Source organism: Schistocerca piceifrons, chromosome 3 (assembly GCF_021461385.2).
Source record: "Schistocerca piceifrons isolate TAMUIC-IGC-003096 chromosome 3, iqSchPice1.1, whole genome shotgun sequence".
Classification (NCBI taxonomy): domain Eukaryota; kingdom Metazoa; phylum Arthropoda; class Insecta; order Orthoptera; family Acrididae; genus Schistocerca; species Schistocerca piceifrons.
In genome coordinates, this window is record NC_060140.1 from 456,424,862 (window position 1) to 456,443,799 (window position 18,938).

The following is an 18,938-nucleotide window of genomic DNA, read 5'->3' on the forward strand; positions in this document are numbered from 1 at the left end:
GTTCATCGCAGGTTCCACTCATAACTCCTCCTTGAGAAGGTAACTCGACTATCACAGCTCTAATATTTGCTGGGTAAATCGCTGAACACATGATGGCAGTTTTCGCTCTCCAGGCCGCCTCTTTCCTTGCCACAGTCAACGCGCGGAGCTTGTCTCTTCCGCTACCCGCAACCCAGCACTGGCGCTCGTGAAGAGATGTGCAGTAAGTTGAAACTGGTAGAATAGTCGTCTTTAGTGTCCTCCTTACTTTCTGATCAATAATTTTTTTTCTTTTCTTGTATAGGCGTTCTCTTCCTTTCATTAGAAGAGGTGCATATGGGTGGCAGTATAAGAGTACTTGAGGCTGTGTGCAGTGAATGCAGGTGAATCTACACACTTTCGTCCATCGACACTTCCACGAGGTATTCGGGCAACGCTGCACGGAATCGGTCGTCAGTGTCGTCGAAAAACTGCGAGCGTGAAGGAGGCGGCTGCGGCGTGTACAGTAGATCCTCGTCGGCTCTGAAACACAGGACGCACTTGCAAGGACGGCGCAGCGTCGCGGGGGCGGCAGACGGCACGGGGGCGGGAGGCGGGGGCGTGGCAGCGCCCAGGGCCAAGCCTCACCAGGAGGCCAACCGTCAGGCGGGCACGCCGCCCCCGCCGGCGCCGGCCGCGATGCCGCCCCCGCCGCCGCCCCCGCCGCCGCCGCCCCCGCCGTGGACCCTCATGTGGCGGTTGAGGTTGCCGGACTGCGAGAAGCGCAGCAAGCACAGCTTGCACTGGTAAGGCTTCTCTCCGGAGTGTATCCGCAGGTGCTTGGTGAGCGTGCTCGAGTCGGAGAAGGCCTTGCGGCAGAGGCGGCAGCGGTACGGCCGCTCGCCAGAGTGCGTGCGCATGTGCGTGGTGACGGACGACGACTGCGAGAAGCGGCGGTCGCAGATGGCGCAGCGGAACGGCTTCTCGCCCGAGTGCGTGCGCACGTGCGCCGTCAGGTTGGCCGCCTGGCTGAACGACTTGTGGCAGTCGCCGCAGCGGTACGGCTTCTCCCCGGAGTGCGTGCGCAGGTGCGTCTTCAGCGTGCTCGGCCGCGCGTACGTCTTGCCGCAGATGCGGCACAGGTTCGGCCGCTGCGACTGAAAGCACGACAAAAAGTACATAGAATCGGTTATGATTGTTCCAGTACAAACGTACCAGAATCAACAAATTTGTCGGTAAAAAAGACCTAATTCCATTAATACAAGCAGGTTTGCGCAAAGGACATTCCACCGTGGACTCAGTATTACTAGCAATACCACCCAGACATTAAATTTTGGACTTTGCGCACTGACGTTAATGTTAGATATAGAATGCTCATTTGATAAAAGTGTGGCACTCTGGAATACGTCACAAATTGGCAAATATGGGCTCTCCAAGTAAACTACTCATACTAACAGCAAACTAACCCAACTATGGGTTACATACACTCAGGTGACGAGTCAGAGGACAGCGATATGCATATATACAGATGGCGCAGATGGCTGTAGTACTGCGTACACGAGGTACTCGTATAAGAGTGAACTGCACAGACGAAGCTGTTACTTGTATTCAAGATGATTATTGCGAAAATGTTTCGAATGTTATAATGGCTGCACGACGGGAATTAACCAACTGTGAATGCGGAATGATAGTTGGAGCTAGACACACTGGACATTCCATTCGGAAATCGCTAGGGAATTCAGTATTCTGAGATCCACAGTTTCAAGAGTGTGCCGGCAATACCATATTTGAAGCATTACATCTCACCAAGAGCAACGCAGTGGATGACGGCCTTCACTTAACGACCGAGAGCAGTGGCGATTGCCTAGCGTTGTCAATGCTGACAAACAAGAGACACTCACAGAGTAAAATAACCGCAGAAATCAATGTGGGACATACGACGAGCGTTTCTGTTACTAAAATTCGGCGTAACGTGGCATTAGTGGGCTATGACAGCAAGCAACCGAAACTAATGCCTTTGCTAGCAGCACAACATCGCCTGCAGCACTTGTTCTTGACCGCGGCCGTATCGGTTGGACCCTAGGCGACTGGAAAACCACGGCCTGTTCAGATGAATATCAATTGGTAAAAGCTGATGGTAGGGTTCTAGTGTGGCACAGACCCCACGAAGGCTAAGACCCCACGAAGCAATGCACCGAAATTGTTAACAAGGCACTGTGCAAGCTGACGGTGGTTCCATAGTTGTGTGGGCGATGTTTAGACGGGATGAACCTGGTCTTGCTGGTCCAACTGAAGCTATCGTTCACTGTAAATGGTTATCTTCGGCTACTTGGAGACCATTTGCAGCCACTCATCGACTTCATGTTCCTGAACAATTTTTATATATGACAATACGTCATGCCACCAGGCCACGACTATTCGTGACTGGTTTGAAGGACATTCTAGACATTTCGAGCGAATGGCTTGCCCACCCGGATCGCCCGACATGAATCCCATCGAACATTCATGGGACATAATCAAGAGGTCAGTTCGTGCACAAAATACTACGCCGGCAACACTTTTGGAATTATGGACGCCTATAGAGGCAGTCTGGCTCAACATGTCTGCAGACTCCATGTCTTCAGGGTCCATGCCACGTCGAGTTGCTGCACTACGCTATTGTATTAGGAGATATCCCATGACTTTTGTCACCTCACTGTATGCAGCAGATCCATTCCAATAAAATGGAAGGAATATCTGACTTTGTACGCAGATGACACTGCCTGCTAGTGTCATACACCCACGGCAGAAAGTCTACACCGACTTACCTCTCAGTATATTAAACTTACGAAACCTTGTGTAGCTAAATGGAGAATACGTACCAACTCTAAAAAAGCCAGTTTATAGTTTTCCATCACAAAAGCTTAACTCAATATAGGCCACAAAATACGAAGATATGGAGAAAGCAAATAGCATCAAAAAGACACCGTAATATGTCTTGGACGACGGTCGAACAGAAAAGCCATTACTATATTATTTATGAAATCAAGGAAAAGATTAGGAATTTATAAACTGATAAAAGGATTATTTAATGGTGCAACGACCCAGCACTAATTTACCCCTACTGCAGTTTTATAAGACCAACCCTGAAATACGTTGCACCAACATGGATGACATCAAAGAGTCATACACCAAAAATTTTGAGCATGGGAAGAAGAATGTTACGAATAGCTGTAAGAACTAGTGCAAGCACCAGTAGAGGAGAACTGCATAATTTAGCCGATATACGGCCATTGGAGGGAATACTGATACCATTGACAGCAAACTATGTAATATCAACATTAACAACACAATAAGATACCAACGCAGCTATTAAAATAACCACCAATGAAACTTAATTTTCCAAGACGTAATCCTCCTTATCCACCAAATAATATTGCACGAGCGATACAAATAATATACCTGGGAGTACACAAGTTCAAGGGAATCCAGCAAGAAGAAGATATACTCCAGTATTTAAAGTACCATAATAAACAAGGAGATTAATTGAGAATATAATTTAACAACAAATCTACTGAGCTACGAATGCAGTTTCAGTGTTGAAATATCCACCTACCAGCTAACAGGAAAAATAAATAAAAAGTGCCACCACAAAACAAATAATTACGCTTGACTCAAACGAATTGATCGTCTGCTCGAGCAAGAAAGTCGTAAACATCACACTATTTTTTTCTGGTACAACTTACCTCCTATTCCACATTGTCAAGGAGTGCTTTCTGCCATGACTAGTTGAAAAAGCGTACTGTTTGCAGGCGGACGAGAACTTGCATTCTGTCAGAGAGATTTCACCGTAGTTACAAGCGACTGGATCCAAAGTTTGAGGATTTTTCTGATTCATCTACGTCCATCAGTCTTTTATCATGAGGAAAATGTCATCAGTGAAAAGTACATACAGACGACACCTGTGGCACAGTACAGGTCAGAATGGGGCAGGGAGGATTCATCTCAAAATGAATTATAGCGATTGTTCTTCTTCATCTTATCAGCTGCCAACCAGCAATCGAATTCTCGGTTTCTTCCTTGACAAAACGAAAAAAGAAGCATGTTGAAATATAACAGTGATACCTCACTTTTGAAACTTGCTAGTAGATTAAAGCTGTGTGCTGACAAGGACTCGAACTTTCCCTTTCGCCGGCAAGGGCCCTACCGAATTTTTTTCTTTAAACTTGAAGGTAAAAGTCTTCTGTGGAACTAAAAGTTCTTCCTTTCTTAAAACAGAGACATAATTTCTACTCGTAGAAAAGGCGTACTTCTTGAAATTAAAATTTGTTTCGTATGAACAAATAAATCCTGGCTCCTCTGCCGTTGTTCATCTGCTATTTAGGGAGGAAAACAGATAAGAAAAGCTTACCAACAATTCTTTCAAAAAACTGGAGACTTAACCAAAACCTCTGTCCAGTTGCATGGGTCAGTATGGTTGTACAGCGGTCAAATATCAGGCAAAGTTATCTTCGTTTTTCGTACAGTTTGTTGTGCCCCGTTGTCTGGTAACAGGAGCAATCTTCCATACTCATTTCAGTTTTCTTGCTGATTAAGTAGTAGCTATCACTGGTTAGCATCCAGATAAATTCATTGCGTTGCATTTTGGATAAAAGGACTTGTCCAGAAATATAATCTCTTCTGAATTTACGTGGATGGCGAAGTACGTATTATGATTGCAAGTTTTTGTGTCGCCCCTTGCCATTTTTCAGCCTTCTGATAGCATTTTAGGCGGTGAGGTATCTTATCCTCTACGTTGCAGTGAACACACATTGACGAGGCGCTAAGCCCTCTGCATTTCGCTGTTTCTGGAACTCTTATGGTGGATACCCTTGTGCCAAAGAGATCGTGAATTTGAATTGATCGGAGAGTAATGGAAATTTGCCCACATCTTTCTCCGGACCTTGCAAATTATACTCAGTTTTAATTTTACTCGTTTATTGTGACTCTTGAAATTTTCAAGGCGTTAAGAGTATTTCGTGAAATTGCGGGATTGCAGCCGGATGACGTCGACTTTTTGCCATGACATTTCGCTTGACAACTAGTCAGTCATGTTCAAGTGAGTGTTTAGCACTGGAAATTGCTGGTCCACACCGATAACTTTGTACCAAGAAAATGACGAGGAGACACATACGCAAAGGCAGCCGCTCCATGAACGACCTCTGTCGAAATTGGCGCTCTCTTCGAATATTGCTGGGACTATGGTGAGCAGGTGCATGCGTAATGGTGATATTACATGCGTGCTCTCCATCGGAATTCGGGCTTGCGGAGCTAAAATTCAGATGTCAGATTAGCAAAATTAACTGTTGTTAGATGTGTCCCTAGTCATAAAGTTTCCTCTCCGTAGATATTAAAGAAATCACGCGGTCCCGCTGTTATCCAACTGAAAGCCGCCATCACCATTAATAAGATCTTCCGATAAATGTATTTCCTCTTATTTCGTAATAACTGAATCCCAGGAGGATCTCGTCGAGGCCAAAATTTCCGTGAATAATGAATTCCGCAGAATAATCCACGGAATGTGCTGTAGAGGTACAAAGCTCAGCTACGGCTGACTTACGGGGCTGCTAAAGGCAAGTATGGCGACCATGTCAGCAAACGTTTCACGCCTAGTGCACGTTATCTGACCAACGTGGGCTTTTCCACACTGGCAAGGCTTTCTGTAGATCCCAGCTCTCCCAAATCCCAGATCGTCCTTTGCCGAAAAGAGAAGAGCACAAATCTTTGTAGATGGGAATATTGTTTTGACATGATGCTTCCTTAAAATTTCGTCCAATTTCGACGAAATATTGTCAGCATGTGCGAGGAACAAACTGAGTTGTACCGTTCCTTCTTCTCTTGATTTTGTGGGTGGTCATGTTTCTTCCTCCTCAAAGTTGTGCAGATCTGATGTGGAAAATGTCCATTCTCTTTGAAGACAGATTGTAGGTGTTCCAGCTCCTTTGCAATAATGTTTGGATCGGATACATGTGGCTGGTGAGGCAACGTTCGAAGGACGCCCATAATTCCTGATGCTTGGTGGCAGCTAGACGCCTCCGAATGCAGGTCTGTCTGTGTGGGCTTCCAGTAAACAGAATACCCCAATAATCAATCCATTTTGCGACTGACCAAGACATCCAGAAACTGCAGACAATCGTCCTTCTCCACTTCCAGCGTAAATTTGTTAGTCTCGTGGCTTAGTTCATGTGCCGCAGAAAGCACAACAGTTCTTCTTCGCCATGGGAACGCACTACAAAATTATCATCTAAATATCGTCAGAATACTTAGTTCATGTGCCGCAGAAAGCGCAACAGTTCTTTTTCGCCATGGGAACGCACTACAAAATTATCATCTAAATATCGTCAGAATACCTTTGGTTTAAGTTCTGCTAATTCAAGTGCTTTGTTCTCAAATCTTCTAGAAAAATCTTAAGAAAACATCATGTCAAAATAATCTTCCGTTCAGAGACTTGTGCTCTTGTCGGTTCGGCATATGACGATCTGGGGTGGTGGAGAGTTGTAATCTACAGAACACCTCGGCAGTGTGACAAAGCCTAAATTCGTCAAAGAACGCGCATATTGCGTTGAACATGGTCTCCATACTCGCCTTTCACAGACAGTAGGTCAGCCACAGCAGGGCATTGTAGTCCATAGCACATTCCATTGGTTAGCCTGCCACGCAGATCTTGTCCTCGGCGAGATCCTTCTGGGGTTCAGTTATTAAGAAATCGGTGGAGATACATTTGGCGGAGGTTATTAATCGTGATGGCGGCTGTCAACTGGGTAAGGCGTGGGAACCGGTGATTTCTTTAATAGCTACAGAAAGGAAACATTTTATGACTACTGACACGTTTAACGACAATTAGTTTTCTTAATTTTACATCTTAATTTTAAATCTGCAAGTCCACATTCCGACAGAGTGCGCGGACGGTGTACCAACATTATGCATCGCCTGGGCGTCTTAGATGGAGCAGTATTCAAAGAGGGTGCAAAAGTCGGCAAAGGTCGTTTATGTAGCGCGGCTGTCTTTCCGCATGCATCTCCGTGGTCCGCGACAATTTTCTGGTATAAGCGATAAAATGTAAATGTCGTGTGACTAGGGCCTCCCGTCGGGTAGACCGTTCACCGGGTGCAAGTCTTTCGATTTGACACCCTTTCGGCGATTTGCTCGTCGATGGCGATGAAATGATGATGATTAGGACAACACAGCGCCCAGTCCCTGAGCGGAGAAAATCTACGACCCAGCTGGGAATCGAACCCGGACCCTTAGAATTGACATTCTGTTGCGCTGACCACTCAGCTACCGGGGACGGAAAAGTTAGCGATCTCGACTAGCAATTTCCAGCGCTAAAAACTCATTTGAAGAAGGCTGAACGGCGGTCATACGAAATACCGTGCCAAGAAGTCGACGCCATCTGGCTGTAGTCCCGAAACTGTATGGAACTGCACGATTACTGTTGGCATATTTCATTTTATATCTTCCTACCTGTTGGATTTCCTGCAATTGATTGTTTTATATAACTTAACGGAGGACGAGGATAGACATCTAAGATGGGGACTGGCCACTAAACTATCGAAGTACGACTCATGTGTTGCCCTCAAGATCGATTTCTGGAGTACTTTCCAAACTACACGGAATTTCTCCTGCATATCTTGTGGCACTAGCACTCCTGGAAGAACGGTTATTGCGGAGACAGGGTGTAACCAAAACCTGGGTGTTGTTTCCAGAATTAAATGGCTGCGGCAGGCAAACGTCCCAGGTTCATGTCCCGGTCCAACACAACAATTTTTATCTGCCAGGAAATTTCAGATCAGTGCACACTCCGCCACAGAGTGTGAATTCACTCTCTGAATACCCCACTTTTCACTTTGGCAACAATCTGCATGAAAGACTAGAGAGTACTTCGAAACTAGAATGTATTAAGTTAACATAAAAGCTTTCTGAATATATAACCGGGTCCCATTGTAAAATAAGTATCACTGAATAAAACTGACGTTTCGCCCACGGTTGCAGAGACCTTCTACCGTGTCGACGTGGACCCATAAGGACCGCGGAGGCTCTCGTACTTACATTAGAACGTAGGAGACATTAGTCTGAGACATGACATAAATGGCGGCATGGATCAGAAATCTGTAGAACCATCAGATTACTGAGCCCTAGGAATGATGGCACTAACTTTTTCCCTATATTTAAAGTAATTTTTCCTGTAACAGATGAAAGCTACAGTAGATTAAATTTCAGCGTAAAATTTGCGGTGCGTGAGCCAATATGGAAGTTATCAGCTGTTTTCTCCATGTGTAAGCTCATAGAATTTATGAAACTTCTTCTTTAACTAGCAGCGTTTTGTTGTTGTTTTTTTCTTCAGTTTCTCGCGTATCCACTAGACAATCATAATTTGTCACCCAGCAGAAATAACGACGATTTACTTGTAATTCCCCAAGACATACAGGGTGAAAAGTATTTAAACCGACAAACTGTGGGAGGTTGTAGGGGACATCAAAACAAATATTTTTCCCTAAGGTTACTTAAGTGACCTCAGAAGTTGAGTCCCATAGTGCTCAGAGTTATTTGAACATTTTGAGCAAAATATAACTACAGGACAACGTGACGACTTTCAGGTAAAAAACTATACTCTCAAGAATACTCCTAACTTCAAATTAATGTAAATGATTGCAATAGAAGCAAGTCGAATACCAAACAAGACTACAGAATGCAAACAAAGTTTACTTCTCCCTTCAAAAACTTGTCCTCTGAGCCATGGTGGCTTTCTAGCAGTGTATCTATATCACTATTCTAATGATCTTTGACTAACACGTTGCTGTTGGAGCGCAGCGCCGTCTGCTGTGGCGGCTCCGGGCATCGTGGCCTGTTTGGTGGGCAGTATGAGCTGAGGAACGGAGCTGTTACGAGCTTCACGTGGGGCCTCTTCGCCGTGGCGTTTGTCGTTGGCGGGCGAATACACTGGGGTCATGTTATTCCGTATAAGCTACTAAGTACTGAATGGCTTGTGCTGTGGTTTATGAGAAGGATACTGAGCTGTCAGGGGAGTGTTCACTGTTATTTTGATCTGTCTTGCCCGTGTCTCCAAGGTAATTTAAGGACAATGAGAGTCCAAGATCTTTAGACGTTTCAGACTGAGTTATTGGCTGATATTATAATTTCTTTTATGTGTTGTCTTTATGTAACCGTGGTGATTGTCAACCTGTAGCCAGTGTGAAGCGAAGTGTTGCAGAAGAAAGCTTATTTGGAAGGTTGGTGGTGTGCATTAGCGTATGCGTTACCTGTTCTTGTCTGCCTCCCATTAATTCTCCTGATTTTTAAAGTAAACGATTAGTCATGTAGTTTTCAATTGGAGGCGCAATGAAATGTTTCGTATTACCAATTACCACGGATGCTTGCTTAGCTAGAGTTTACCTCATTTGAAGCGCATACACTCGGAAGCTCTCCCCGCTGTCTGTCTTTCGAGCTGTTTCCTCCAACCGCAGTCGCACTACTTAATGTACCTGTGGAAATTACTTTTGTACTTGGAATAATTCTGAACTTGTATCCGTTAGCGTGTGGCCTTCACCTTAAGCAGACTTTGATGTGCGTCGGAATCCTAACATGTACCTCATTCTGTTGTAACATAATTACTCTTGTGTTACTGGAAAAGTGTTAAATCTTCAACAGATGTATGTTTCTGGGGTCAAAATTATTTTGCTTAGATACTGGAGATAAATTGCTTTTCATTGTTTTAGTTTTTTATTAGTCAAGTTTAAATCATGTTTTATTTTTGCATTTGGTAATTAAGGCCCTTCTGATCTGTTCTGGTAGTGTTGTTTAGATTTACGTCTGTCTTTATTACAACTTTATCCTTTATTTCATTCTGTGTCTTACGCAAGGGGTAAAAAATGGAAATGAGCATATGGCATCGTTGGCCGGGAGGTCCCATTAGGGTAAGTTCGCCCGCCAAGTGCAAGCCTTACTTCAGTCGACGTCACATTGGGGGACTTGCGCGCCGGTGGTGAGGACAACACCCAGTCCCCGAACGGAGAAAATCTCCAACCCGGCCGGGTATCGAACCCGGGCCCGCTTCCATTGGAGGCTAGCACACTACCACCTATCTAAGCAAGCAAACTATGCAAGGGGTGCCTCGCCATAATGAATGTTAAGTCATACTGGCTTAAAGTTAATTTTAAATTTTCTGTATATTATTTAAATTGGGATTGAATGAGTCTCATTACTTGGGCTTTTAATTATTTTAAAAAAGCCTTAACTGGCTGTTATGTGATTGAAACTGTGTAAAATAAGTTTGTGTTCTCCCAGTGAATGAAGTTTGTAAAATCCCCGCTAGTCCAGCCCTTTCCGGTTTTACTACCTGGCTGAATTAAGAGGCCGTAATTATTACATTTCACCTCCAAAATCTTGGCCAGCAAACCAAACCGAAGCTCTACAACAAACTCACCAGGCTATTTATTACTGCTACACAGAGTCGAAGTGTGGAGCCTGACCGAAAAAGAGCAGCACTAACTCTGTCTTCGGAAACAAAGTGTACAGAAAAGTCTTTGCAAAAAAATTGACCAAGAACTACAGACGCTGGGTTTGGAGATCCAACCAACGAAGAACTATCAAAGCTAATCGACCAACCCTCGGAAGTGAACGTTGCCAAAGCGAGACGTTTTCAATGGGCAGGCCTTGTTGTCATAATGGACCATGGGGAAGAGGCCTTCAGATATATGACAAGAAGATAGAAAGCTCAAGACCCTCTGGAAGACCAGGAAGCAGACGGCAAGACTAGTTGACCTCAGACTGCAGAGTGCTGGATATCACTGGACGGGAGGTAGACCTTGTTCCATTTAATCTTAATACTATCAACTGAATCTTAATGTGCATGTTGCAGTGAGTGGCCTGAAGTCTTTGGGAGACACCCGATGTGATGTCGGTCGTCGGCTCGTGACTGCTTTGCGAAACATTTTTCTCCGCATATCCCTGATTAAAAAAACTTTCCTGAGGCCGCACATTCAAGTCGGCGGCGATCTGAGCCACAATAATGGTCGTTAGCGCAGTCTGGTTTTGTGGAGAGGACGTGACGATCTTCTGGCAAACAGTTTGGGCCCTCCTGGGCGACATTTAACGAGTGTGGGAAAAATTTTATTTGTGGCATTGAAGACGTGCCCGAGACACCGTCGACCGCGGTAGCCCGAATTCTTGTGTAATCTCCGGTCTGTTAATATTCATGTGTCTTGCATCGATAATCCCACGTGCAACATCAGTTAACTACCGACGTACTGTCAGGTACAATATATAATTGTCTGCAACAGAATCTTGAGATATCGCGCCCCACGCCAACATTCCAGCATCATACCAGGTACATCTTCAATGGTTCAATGGGAGAACACACCTCGCGACTTTTGCCCACTTAGTTTAGTAACAATAACAAAATATAATTCAAGTAGTTTCCATGAAAAAGGGTTGCGAGAGGACAAATTTCTCCGCAATTTGACGGTACCAACTGAACAGAGAAGGCATGTCAGTTGTTGGAAAGGAATTGAGGGGAAGCGGACATTCGGCAGGAGTGCACCTGCCCTATCGCCGTGCATTCTCATACACCTTTTCTCTTTGGCGTGCCTCTGGGGTACAGGGTGGGGGATAGCCTGTTGTGCGAAATTGCTGCTGCCGCTGAGGACAATGAACTCGTGTTCTGTCTCAGAGAAATGTGTCAAACACTAGCGGCATTAACATTCAGAGTGAAAGGCCATCAGTGATAAGATTCGGTGATGAAATTGTTATTCTCAGAGAGAACGATTAAGAGATGTACTGAGGGTAACTCGAATATAGATGAAAGTAAGGTGTAGAGGAAATATAAAACTAGGGATAAACATAAGATAAAAATTGGGCTCCAAGAAATGTACGAGGCAAAGCAGTTGTACTGCACAGCATGGAAGAGTAAGAAGAGAATAAAAAGCACACTAGCACAGCTAAAGAGAGCATTCCTGGCCAAAAGAAGTCTACTAATAGGAAATATCGACCTTATTAGGAAAAATTTCTGAAAATATACATTTGGAGTAGAACATTTTATGGAGGTGAAGAATAGACTGTGGGAATACCGGAGAAAATGAGAACCGAAGCGTCTGGGATGTGGTTCTGTAGAAGGATGTTGAAGATTAGGTGGACTGATAAAATGAGAAACGAGGAGGTTCTCCGCAGAATTGGAGAAGAGAGGAACATGTGGAGGACACTGCAAGGATGATACTTTAAGTAAAAATCGTACTCGATGACAGAGATTGGAGTATGTGCAAGAAATCATCGAGGACGATGGGCGCAAGTGTTTCTCCGAGATGAGGAGGTTGACAAAGGAGAGTCCATCAAATCAGTCAGAAGACTGCTGACAAAGAGAAAAAATATTTCTTTTTTCAGTTACTGTCTTTGTTAAGCAGTGAATGTGAATGGTCAATACTAGTCCACTCTTTTCCTGCAAATTGAGTAAAAAATATTTGTACGTTGAACAAAACGTAAATCCTGGGTGCACAATATATTTTTTCAATTATCGGTTCTAAATTTTAGATCTTCCCGGTCCGTCTGCTCGTTTACATTCCCTTTATTAACCTCTGATCATCAATGTAAAAATTGACTGTTTATTTTTCACTCATGCTTGAGGATCTAGTACGTTGCTCTAGTTGCTGTACATAACGGAAACTCTTACCCTGTGAATTTGTTAGACGGGCTGCAGGTCAGGTTAAAAGTCAGCGTGCCAATAAGATACTGCAGAGTAAATGCAATTGGCACATGACAGTGTTACTTCAGTTTTTTATTGTTATTATAAGGTAGTGACGAACATTTCAGTCTCCACCACTATCGCCCTGGATATGTCTGAATCGTTCACCATCTAGAGGTCATAGTGGACCAAAGAGTTCAGCGAGACGACAGTAGGTTTCAGGACGCATATCAGTAATATATATTTATAACCGATGCAGTTTTGTGGTCTTTCGCGATGTTAATGAATAGTGTATGGACGAGGACATGGTGAAAAATAATGCATCCGAATTTTTTATGTGAAAATTCTTAAGGCCCTTTAAATAAAACAAACGTTATTAACATTCTACATCCTTATTACTCATGTCTACGTGTTTATTTCTCAACATAGTCACCTTGGCGTCGAACACATTTCTTCCAATGAGAGACCAGTTTGTTGACACCTTCACTGTAGAAGTTTGACTTTGTTGGCGAAGCCACAACCTCACCTCTGATTGCACTGCTTCATCACTATCAAAGTGCAGTCGTCGAAGTTATTTTCGAAGTTTTGGAAACAGATGAAAATCGGATGGGGCGAAGTCGGAACTGTATAGAAGATGATCGATGACAGTAAACTCAAGGTGTCAGATAGTTATAGATGTCAAATGCTCGAGTAATATTTGGAATTGTCACTCTGAAGAAGAGGGTGCTCTATGTGTGGACGAACTCTTAGAATTCGAAAGTCGATTACAGGATGCTGTTTCTCAGGCACCTAGATAGTTAAGTAACACACCGCCGTGTTCAAGCTACAATTCGGTGCCCTCTGGAGGCAGAGGGGTTCAAATATGTAGACAAGAAAAATAAAGATGTAGAAAATAATGTTTGTTTTATTTAAAAAGGTGTATAAGTTTTCACATAAAAAATTCGGAGGCGATACTTTTCAGCACGCCCTCGTAATAGGCAGATACATGCAAAGCTTTGTATTCTCACTGCAGACCGCTTGCCCTCTTACCTCATCAAGAACGTGGGTCGGCGGAGGCGGCGGAGGGGATACAGAGGCGGACAGCGTCATGGTGGCGGCCATCTTGCCCGGCGGGGGCGGGAAGCGGCGAGGGGAGGCGCGCGGGGCCACGCCCACCGACGCCCGCGACGCCGGCGACGCCATGTCGGCCGTCAGCACCGGCAGCGTCGGCGCCGCTCCCACCACCTCGCAACACACGACGCCCTCACTGTAGCAGCTCTCTGGGTCAGACGTGACGTGACAACACACTCTAAGGACTCCACCTTCTTGATGGGCAAGAGGCTGGCGCTAACTTCACTGCACACTTGGAAAATAAAAATCACCGTTCTACTTGTCAGAAAGCCCACTGATTTTGCTCCTACCATTTCAAACATAAATAATATGAGACAACACACCATTATCCCTCTCAACAGCCGCCCGCTGTGGCCGAGCGGTTCTAGGCACTTCAGTCTGAAACCGCGCTGCTGCAACGGTCGCAGGTTCGAATCCAGCCTCGAGCATGGATGTGTTTGATGTCCTTAGGTTAGTTAGGATAAGTCTAAGGGACTGATGACCTCAGATGTTAAGTCCCATAGTGCTCAGAGCCATTTGAACCATTTCTCTCAAGAACTCCGTATTATTAGCAACAGGGTGACGAAATCGTCGCTTTACACTAATCAGGTGATAAACATGAGATTTCGTGTTTAAGAAAAGCAATTTATCTATTTTACGTGGTTTCATTCATTCTTTCCACGTCTACTGTGGTGTCACCGCCAGACACCACACTTTCTAGGAGGTAGCCTTCAAATCGGCCGCGGTCCGTTAGTATACGTCGGACCCGCGTGTCGCCATTATCAGTGATTGCAGACCGAGCGCCGCCACACGGCAGGTCTAGTCTAGAGAGACTCCCTAGCACTCGCCCCAGTTGTACAGCCGACTTTGCTAGGATTGGTTCACTGACTATATACGCTCTCATTTGCAGAGACGACAGTTTAGCATAGCCTTCAGCTACATAATTTGCAACGACCTAGAAAGGCGCCATATTCAGTAATTAGAATGAATTCTGAACAGATAATATTGTGAATCATGTACCGTCAAGAGCGACGTTCATCATTAATGGATTAAAGTTAAGTAGCAAACTAATTACGTCCGCTTTCTGAATTCTAATTCCTTGTCATGTTCCAGACCTCACGTCAGTATAGTTCTTCCCTCCTCACGCCAGCCTGCGTGAGCTAAAACGCGTGCATGTCGGCCTCCACTAGTAACACGGTGTTGGCTCTTATGCCAACGCAACATCTACGAGTTACGATCAAAACGTAACGGGACATTTTTTTAAATATCGTGAGCTTTATACATACGATTTCCGCTTCGTTTTATCTTGTTGGTTCACATGGCCCTGATGTATGTTTGCATTTTAAGCTGTTTGAATATTTACTTTATTGTTGGCAGTCGAAGAGATTATACATGTTTTCAAGTGCTAGATTTTTACTTTCAAAAATGATGATGGCTCAAAGAATTTGAGTTAAATATTGCTTGAAAAATGGAATGAAGTGCAGCACTGCATTCGAAATGTTGACCGTGGCCTTTGGCGAATCTACTATGAGCAAGACAAGAGCCGGTTCTAGGCGCTTCAGTCCGGAACCGAGCGCAGGCTAAGGTCGCAGGTTCGAATCCAGCCTCGAGCATGGACGTGTTTGATGTCCTTAGGTTAGTTAGGATAAGTCTAAGGGACTGATGACCTCAGATGTTAAGTCCCATAGTGCTTAGAACCATTTGAAAGCAAGACAAGAGTTTACGAGTGGTGTGAAAGTTAGGAAGAGGGTCGAGAAGACGTTGAAGACGATGACCGTCCTGCACGCTGTAGCACATCGGTTGCTGACGACAATACGGAAGAAGCATAGAAAACGTGTCTGGAAAATCGCCCTATCACCATCAGAGGGATGCTGATGATGTCGGCATAGCCTGTGGTTCATGCTAATCAATTTTTCACATGTTTTGGGCATGAAACGTGTTGCAGCATACTTTGTTCCGGAATTTTTCAAAGTCGACCAAAAACGACGTTGCATAGACATCGCTCAGTAATTGCTGAATGACGTCGACATCGGTCCACAACTTATAAACATGGGTCTAACAAACGACGAAAGCTGGGTACATTGGTATTAGGTCGAAACAAATGCCCAGTCGTCCCAATGGAAACTGTCTGAAGAGCCAAGACTGAAAAAATTCGAGAAGGTTTTTCTTACCGTCTTCTTACATTACAACGAGACAGTGCATCATAAGTTCGTGTCTTATGGCCGTACGGTCAGCGAGGAGTACTTCCTCGAAGTTATGCGCCGTTTGCTTGAAACAATCTGAAGAAAACGACCAGCACTGTGACAAAACCATTCGTCAAAATTGCATCAAGATAATGATCCCACTCATACCTCGATGCTTGTTCGTGATTTTTTGGCAAAAAAACAAAACCATTATGTTGCCTCAACATATTTGATGGACATGGCCCCCTGCGACTTCTTTCTGTTCCCGAGGCTGAAGAAAAACATGAAAAGACGTCCGTTTTGCCACTATTGATGAGATGAAAAGAGAATTGCTGATGGAACTGAATACCACAACGAAATGTGAGTGTGTTGTCGTCTGTCTGGAACATTATTACAAATATGAAGATACAGACCAGTTCTAGTATCAAAACTGCTGAAGACGTCATTAGTGAGCGACTTTGTCTTTCGAAAACGTTGCGGGATTTTTTGTTTCTTTTATCTCTAAGCACATTCCACAGGCCAAACTCATTGGAGTAATATTAAGTGAACTTGCTGCTGATTTTATAGTGGTAAGATGTTGTACAACTCCTTAGATGAAAACACCATCATGGTTCAATCTTCTATACATTTGCAGCGGGGTCACCAACAATACAGTACGGCCTGTTTATACAGCAAGATGATGCTGCTTCCGAAACATATCTGTCTGTTTCACAAACTTCTTGCCGCAACGCACTTCGTGGGTTTTGCAAGTGTCGTCAAATAGAGTTATGCAGATTTAACTGTGACGATGGTCTAAACATTACTTTATCCGTTTAGTAGATAATTTATGATGAGTTCTGAACTGATCTCGAACTTTGTATTTCAGCATTGTAATTTCTTATTTCGACTAATAAATGCAGACTGCGTAGTTTCACGTGGTCTTTGTGTACAATCCGTCGGATCGCGAAATACCGGAATATTTGCATTTTATTTCGATTCTGTACCACTGGGCAGCAAATAGACAACTTACTTTCTTTATTAGGTGCTGTCCTTGATTGCCCAATATGCCCTACGTCGATAACAGTGTCTTTCGGTCGATTGTTTCTTCAACCACTGGTCTTGCAGATTAAGATGAAGTCCCAAGGTGAATTGAAGAAAAATGTTCTACATCGAGAAGATTGGAAACATTTGGCGCATTACGTAGTATTAGTTGCTAAGCAACAGTTAAAGAAAGTGACTTAGTACTCATCATCAGTGGCACACGTTTGTTTTCCTCTAGCAGAAAATTTTTGATAAGCATTCCTTTTGCTGCGTTACTATCCATTACTGTATTGAAGCCTTCATATCTGTGTCAAAATCGCTGTTATCAACTGAATGATATATAACGGACGAAACGTTTCGAACCTTCTTTCGGGCATGGATGTGTGTGAGGTTAGTTAGGTTTAATTAGTTCTAAGTTCTAGGCGACTGATGACCTCAGAAGTTAAGTCGCATAGTGCTCACAGCCATTTGAACCATCTTTGAACCGTCTTGCTATAGAAGGTGTCTCCTCCTCAACACCGTTAAGGTTTTCACGATAACTTCCAAAACGTAGAACTAGTACTGCCAGCTTCACTTTTGTATTCACTTAACATGTAAAGCAACAGCCAGAGATTAGAATGATCTGCAAAGTCATTTGAATGTGAATTATGAATCCAGTGCGTAACAGTAGTTGAAGGTTATTTCAAGCCTGAAACTGTTATTAAGATTTTAAACACGTTATCAACAGTTTGTTGTTTATATTTTGTTCCATCTGCAACATATTTTAGCCCTTGCTTAAGGCTGTTTCCCTTATGGAACTATTTATCGAGATCATCGTGTTTTGACGGCTGTAAAGCTTAAGAATGTGACTTGGTGGATCAGTTGTAACGTTCCATGCTATCAATTCAGAAGTCTTGGTTTCGAACCCTGGGTAGTCGTGGAACTTTTATTTGTCACTTATCATTTATTTTACGTCTGAAATTGTTAATGTGGAAAATTCCGAGTTCCACCATGGACTGGAGATCGGAGGAAGTCAGCAGCATAGTAAGGCATACTTGTGTTCAAACGAACCTTCGGGTTCCACAATGAAATTTTCGCACTGCAGCGGAGTGTGAGCTCATGTGAAACTTCTGTACGCCGGACACAGACTCGAACTCGGGACCATTGCCTTTCGCTGGCAAGTGCTCTACCTATTGAGCTACCCAAGCACGCAAGTGAACAGTCGGCACTCAGTTGGTCGAGGTCTTACCCGCGAAAGCCAAAGGCCCCGAGTTCGAGTCTCGGTCCGGCACACAGTTTTATCTGCCAGGAAGTTTCATATCAGCGCACACTCCGCTGTAGAATGAAAGTTTCATTTCGGAAATATCCCCCAGGCTGTAGCTAAGCCATGTCTCCGCAATATCCTTTCTAGTTTTCCAAGGTTCGCAGGAGAGCTTCTTGAAGTTTGGGAGGTAGGGCACGAGTTACTGACGGAAGCAAAGCTGTCCTACTTCCAAATTTACCTTTGCCTTTTCTTTTCATACCCTTTATGAGTATATTAATAAATACAACATACTCAATATTACAGAGGTTTATTTGCAAGTAAGTAACATAAAAACTGAAAAAAGATATTTCTGCACATGGACTCGACCACACGACCCTGTGATTACTGTCGTGCACTCTTTCCGCTGCACCAATCGCTGCCTGGATACTGCGAATATAAGTGACTGGCGCCTCGTCCGGCTCGCACCAAAAATGCTATTTTTTTCTAAACACTTGGCCATCTGAAACCGCCAGTTCCGTCACTTTCATTTTTGACCAAACTCTGCATATTTCGTAAATTTAGGTGAAATCTGTGATGGGGAGTAGGTGCGATGCATTTGTGAGTTGAAACATCAGGGAATGATTAACCCATATCTATCGTCGCAATTCGGTTCGACTCGATGTCCAGTCGAATGAGAAACATTGCTGCTGCCCGAGGTGGCAGTCCCATGAACTATGTCTCGCATCCTGTATACCACTATAACATCTGAAAATTC

At 44.0% G+C, this 18,938-nt stretch overlaps 1 protein-coding gene across 1 annotated transcript in view; it reads right to left on the minus strand.

Moving 5' to 3' along the window:
- Positions 1-368: 368 nt before the first annotated feature.
- The window catches only part of LOC124788739 (protein glass-like), a 70,241-nt gene continuing 51,671 nt past the window's right edge, over positions 369-18,938 (minus strand). Inside the window, exons 5-7 of the mRNA XM_047256022.1 lie at positions 13,679-13,873; positions 677-1,115; positions 369-601 (exon numbers count right to left, since the gene is read on the minus strand). Of these exons, the coding sequence (XP_047111978.1) occupies positions 369-601; positions 677-1,115; positions 13,679-13,873 (867 nt within the window). The remainder of the gene's footprint in view (positions 602-676; positions 1,116-13,678; positions 13,874-18,938) is intronic.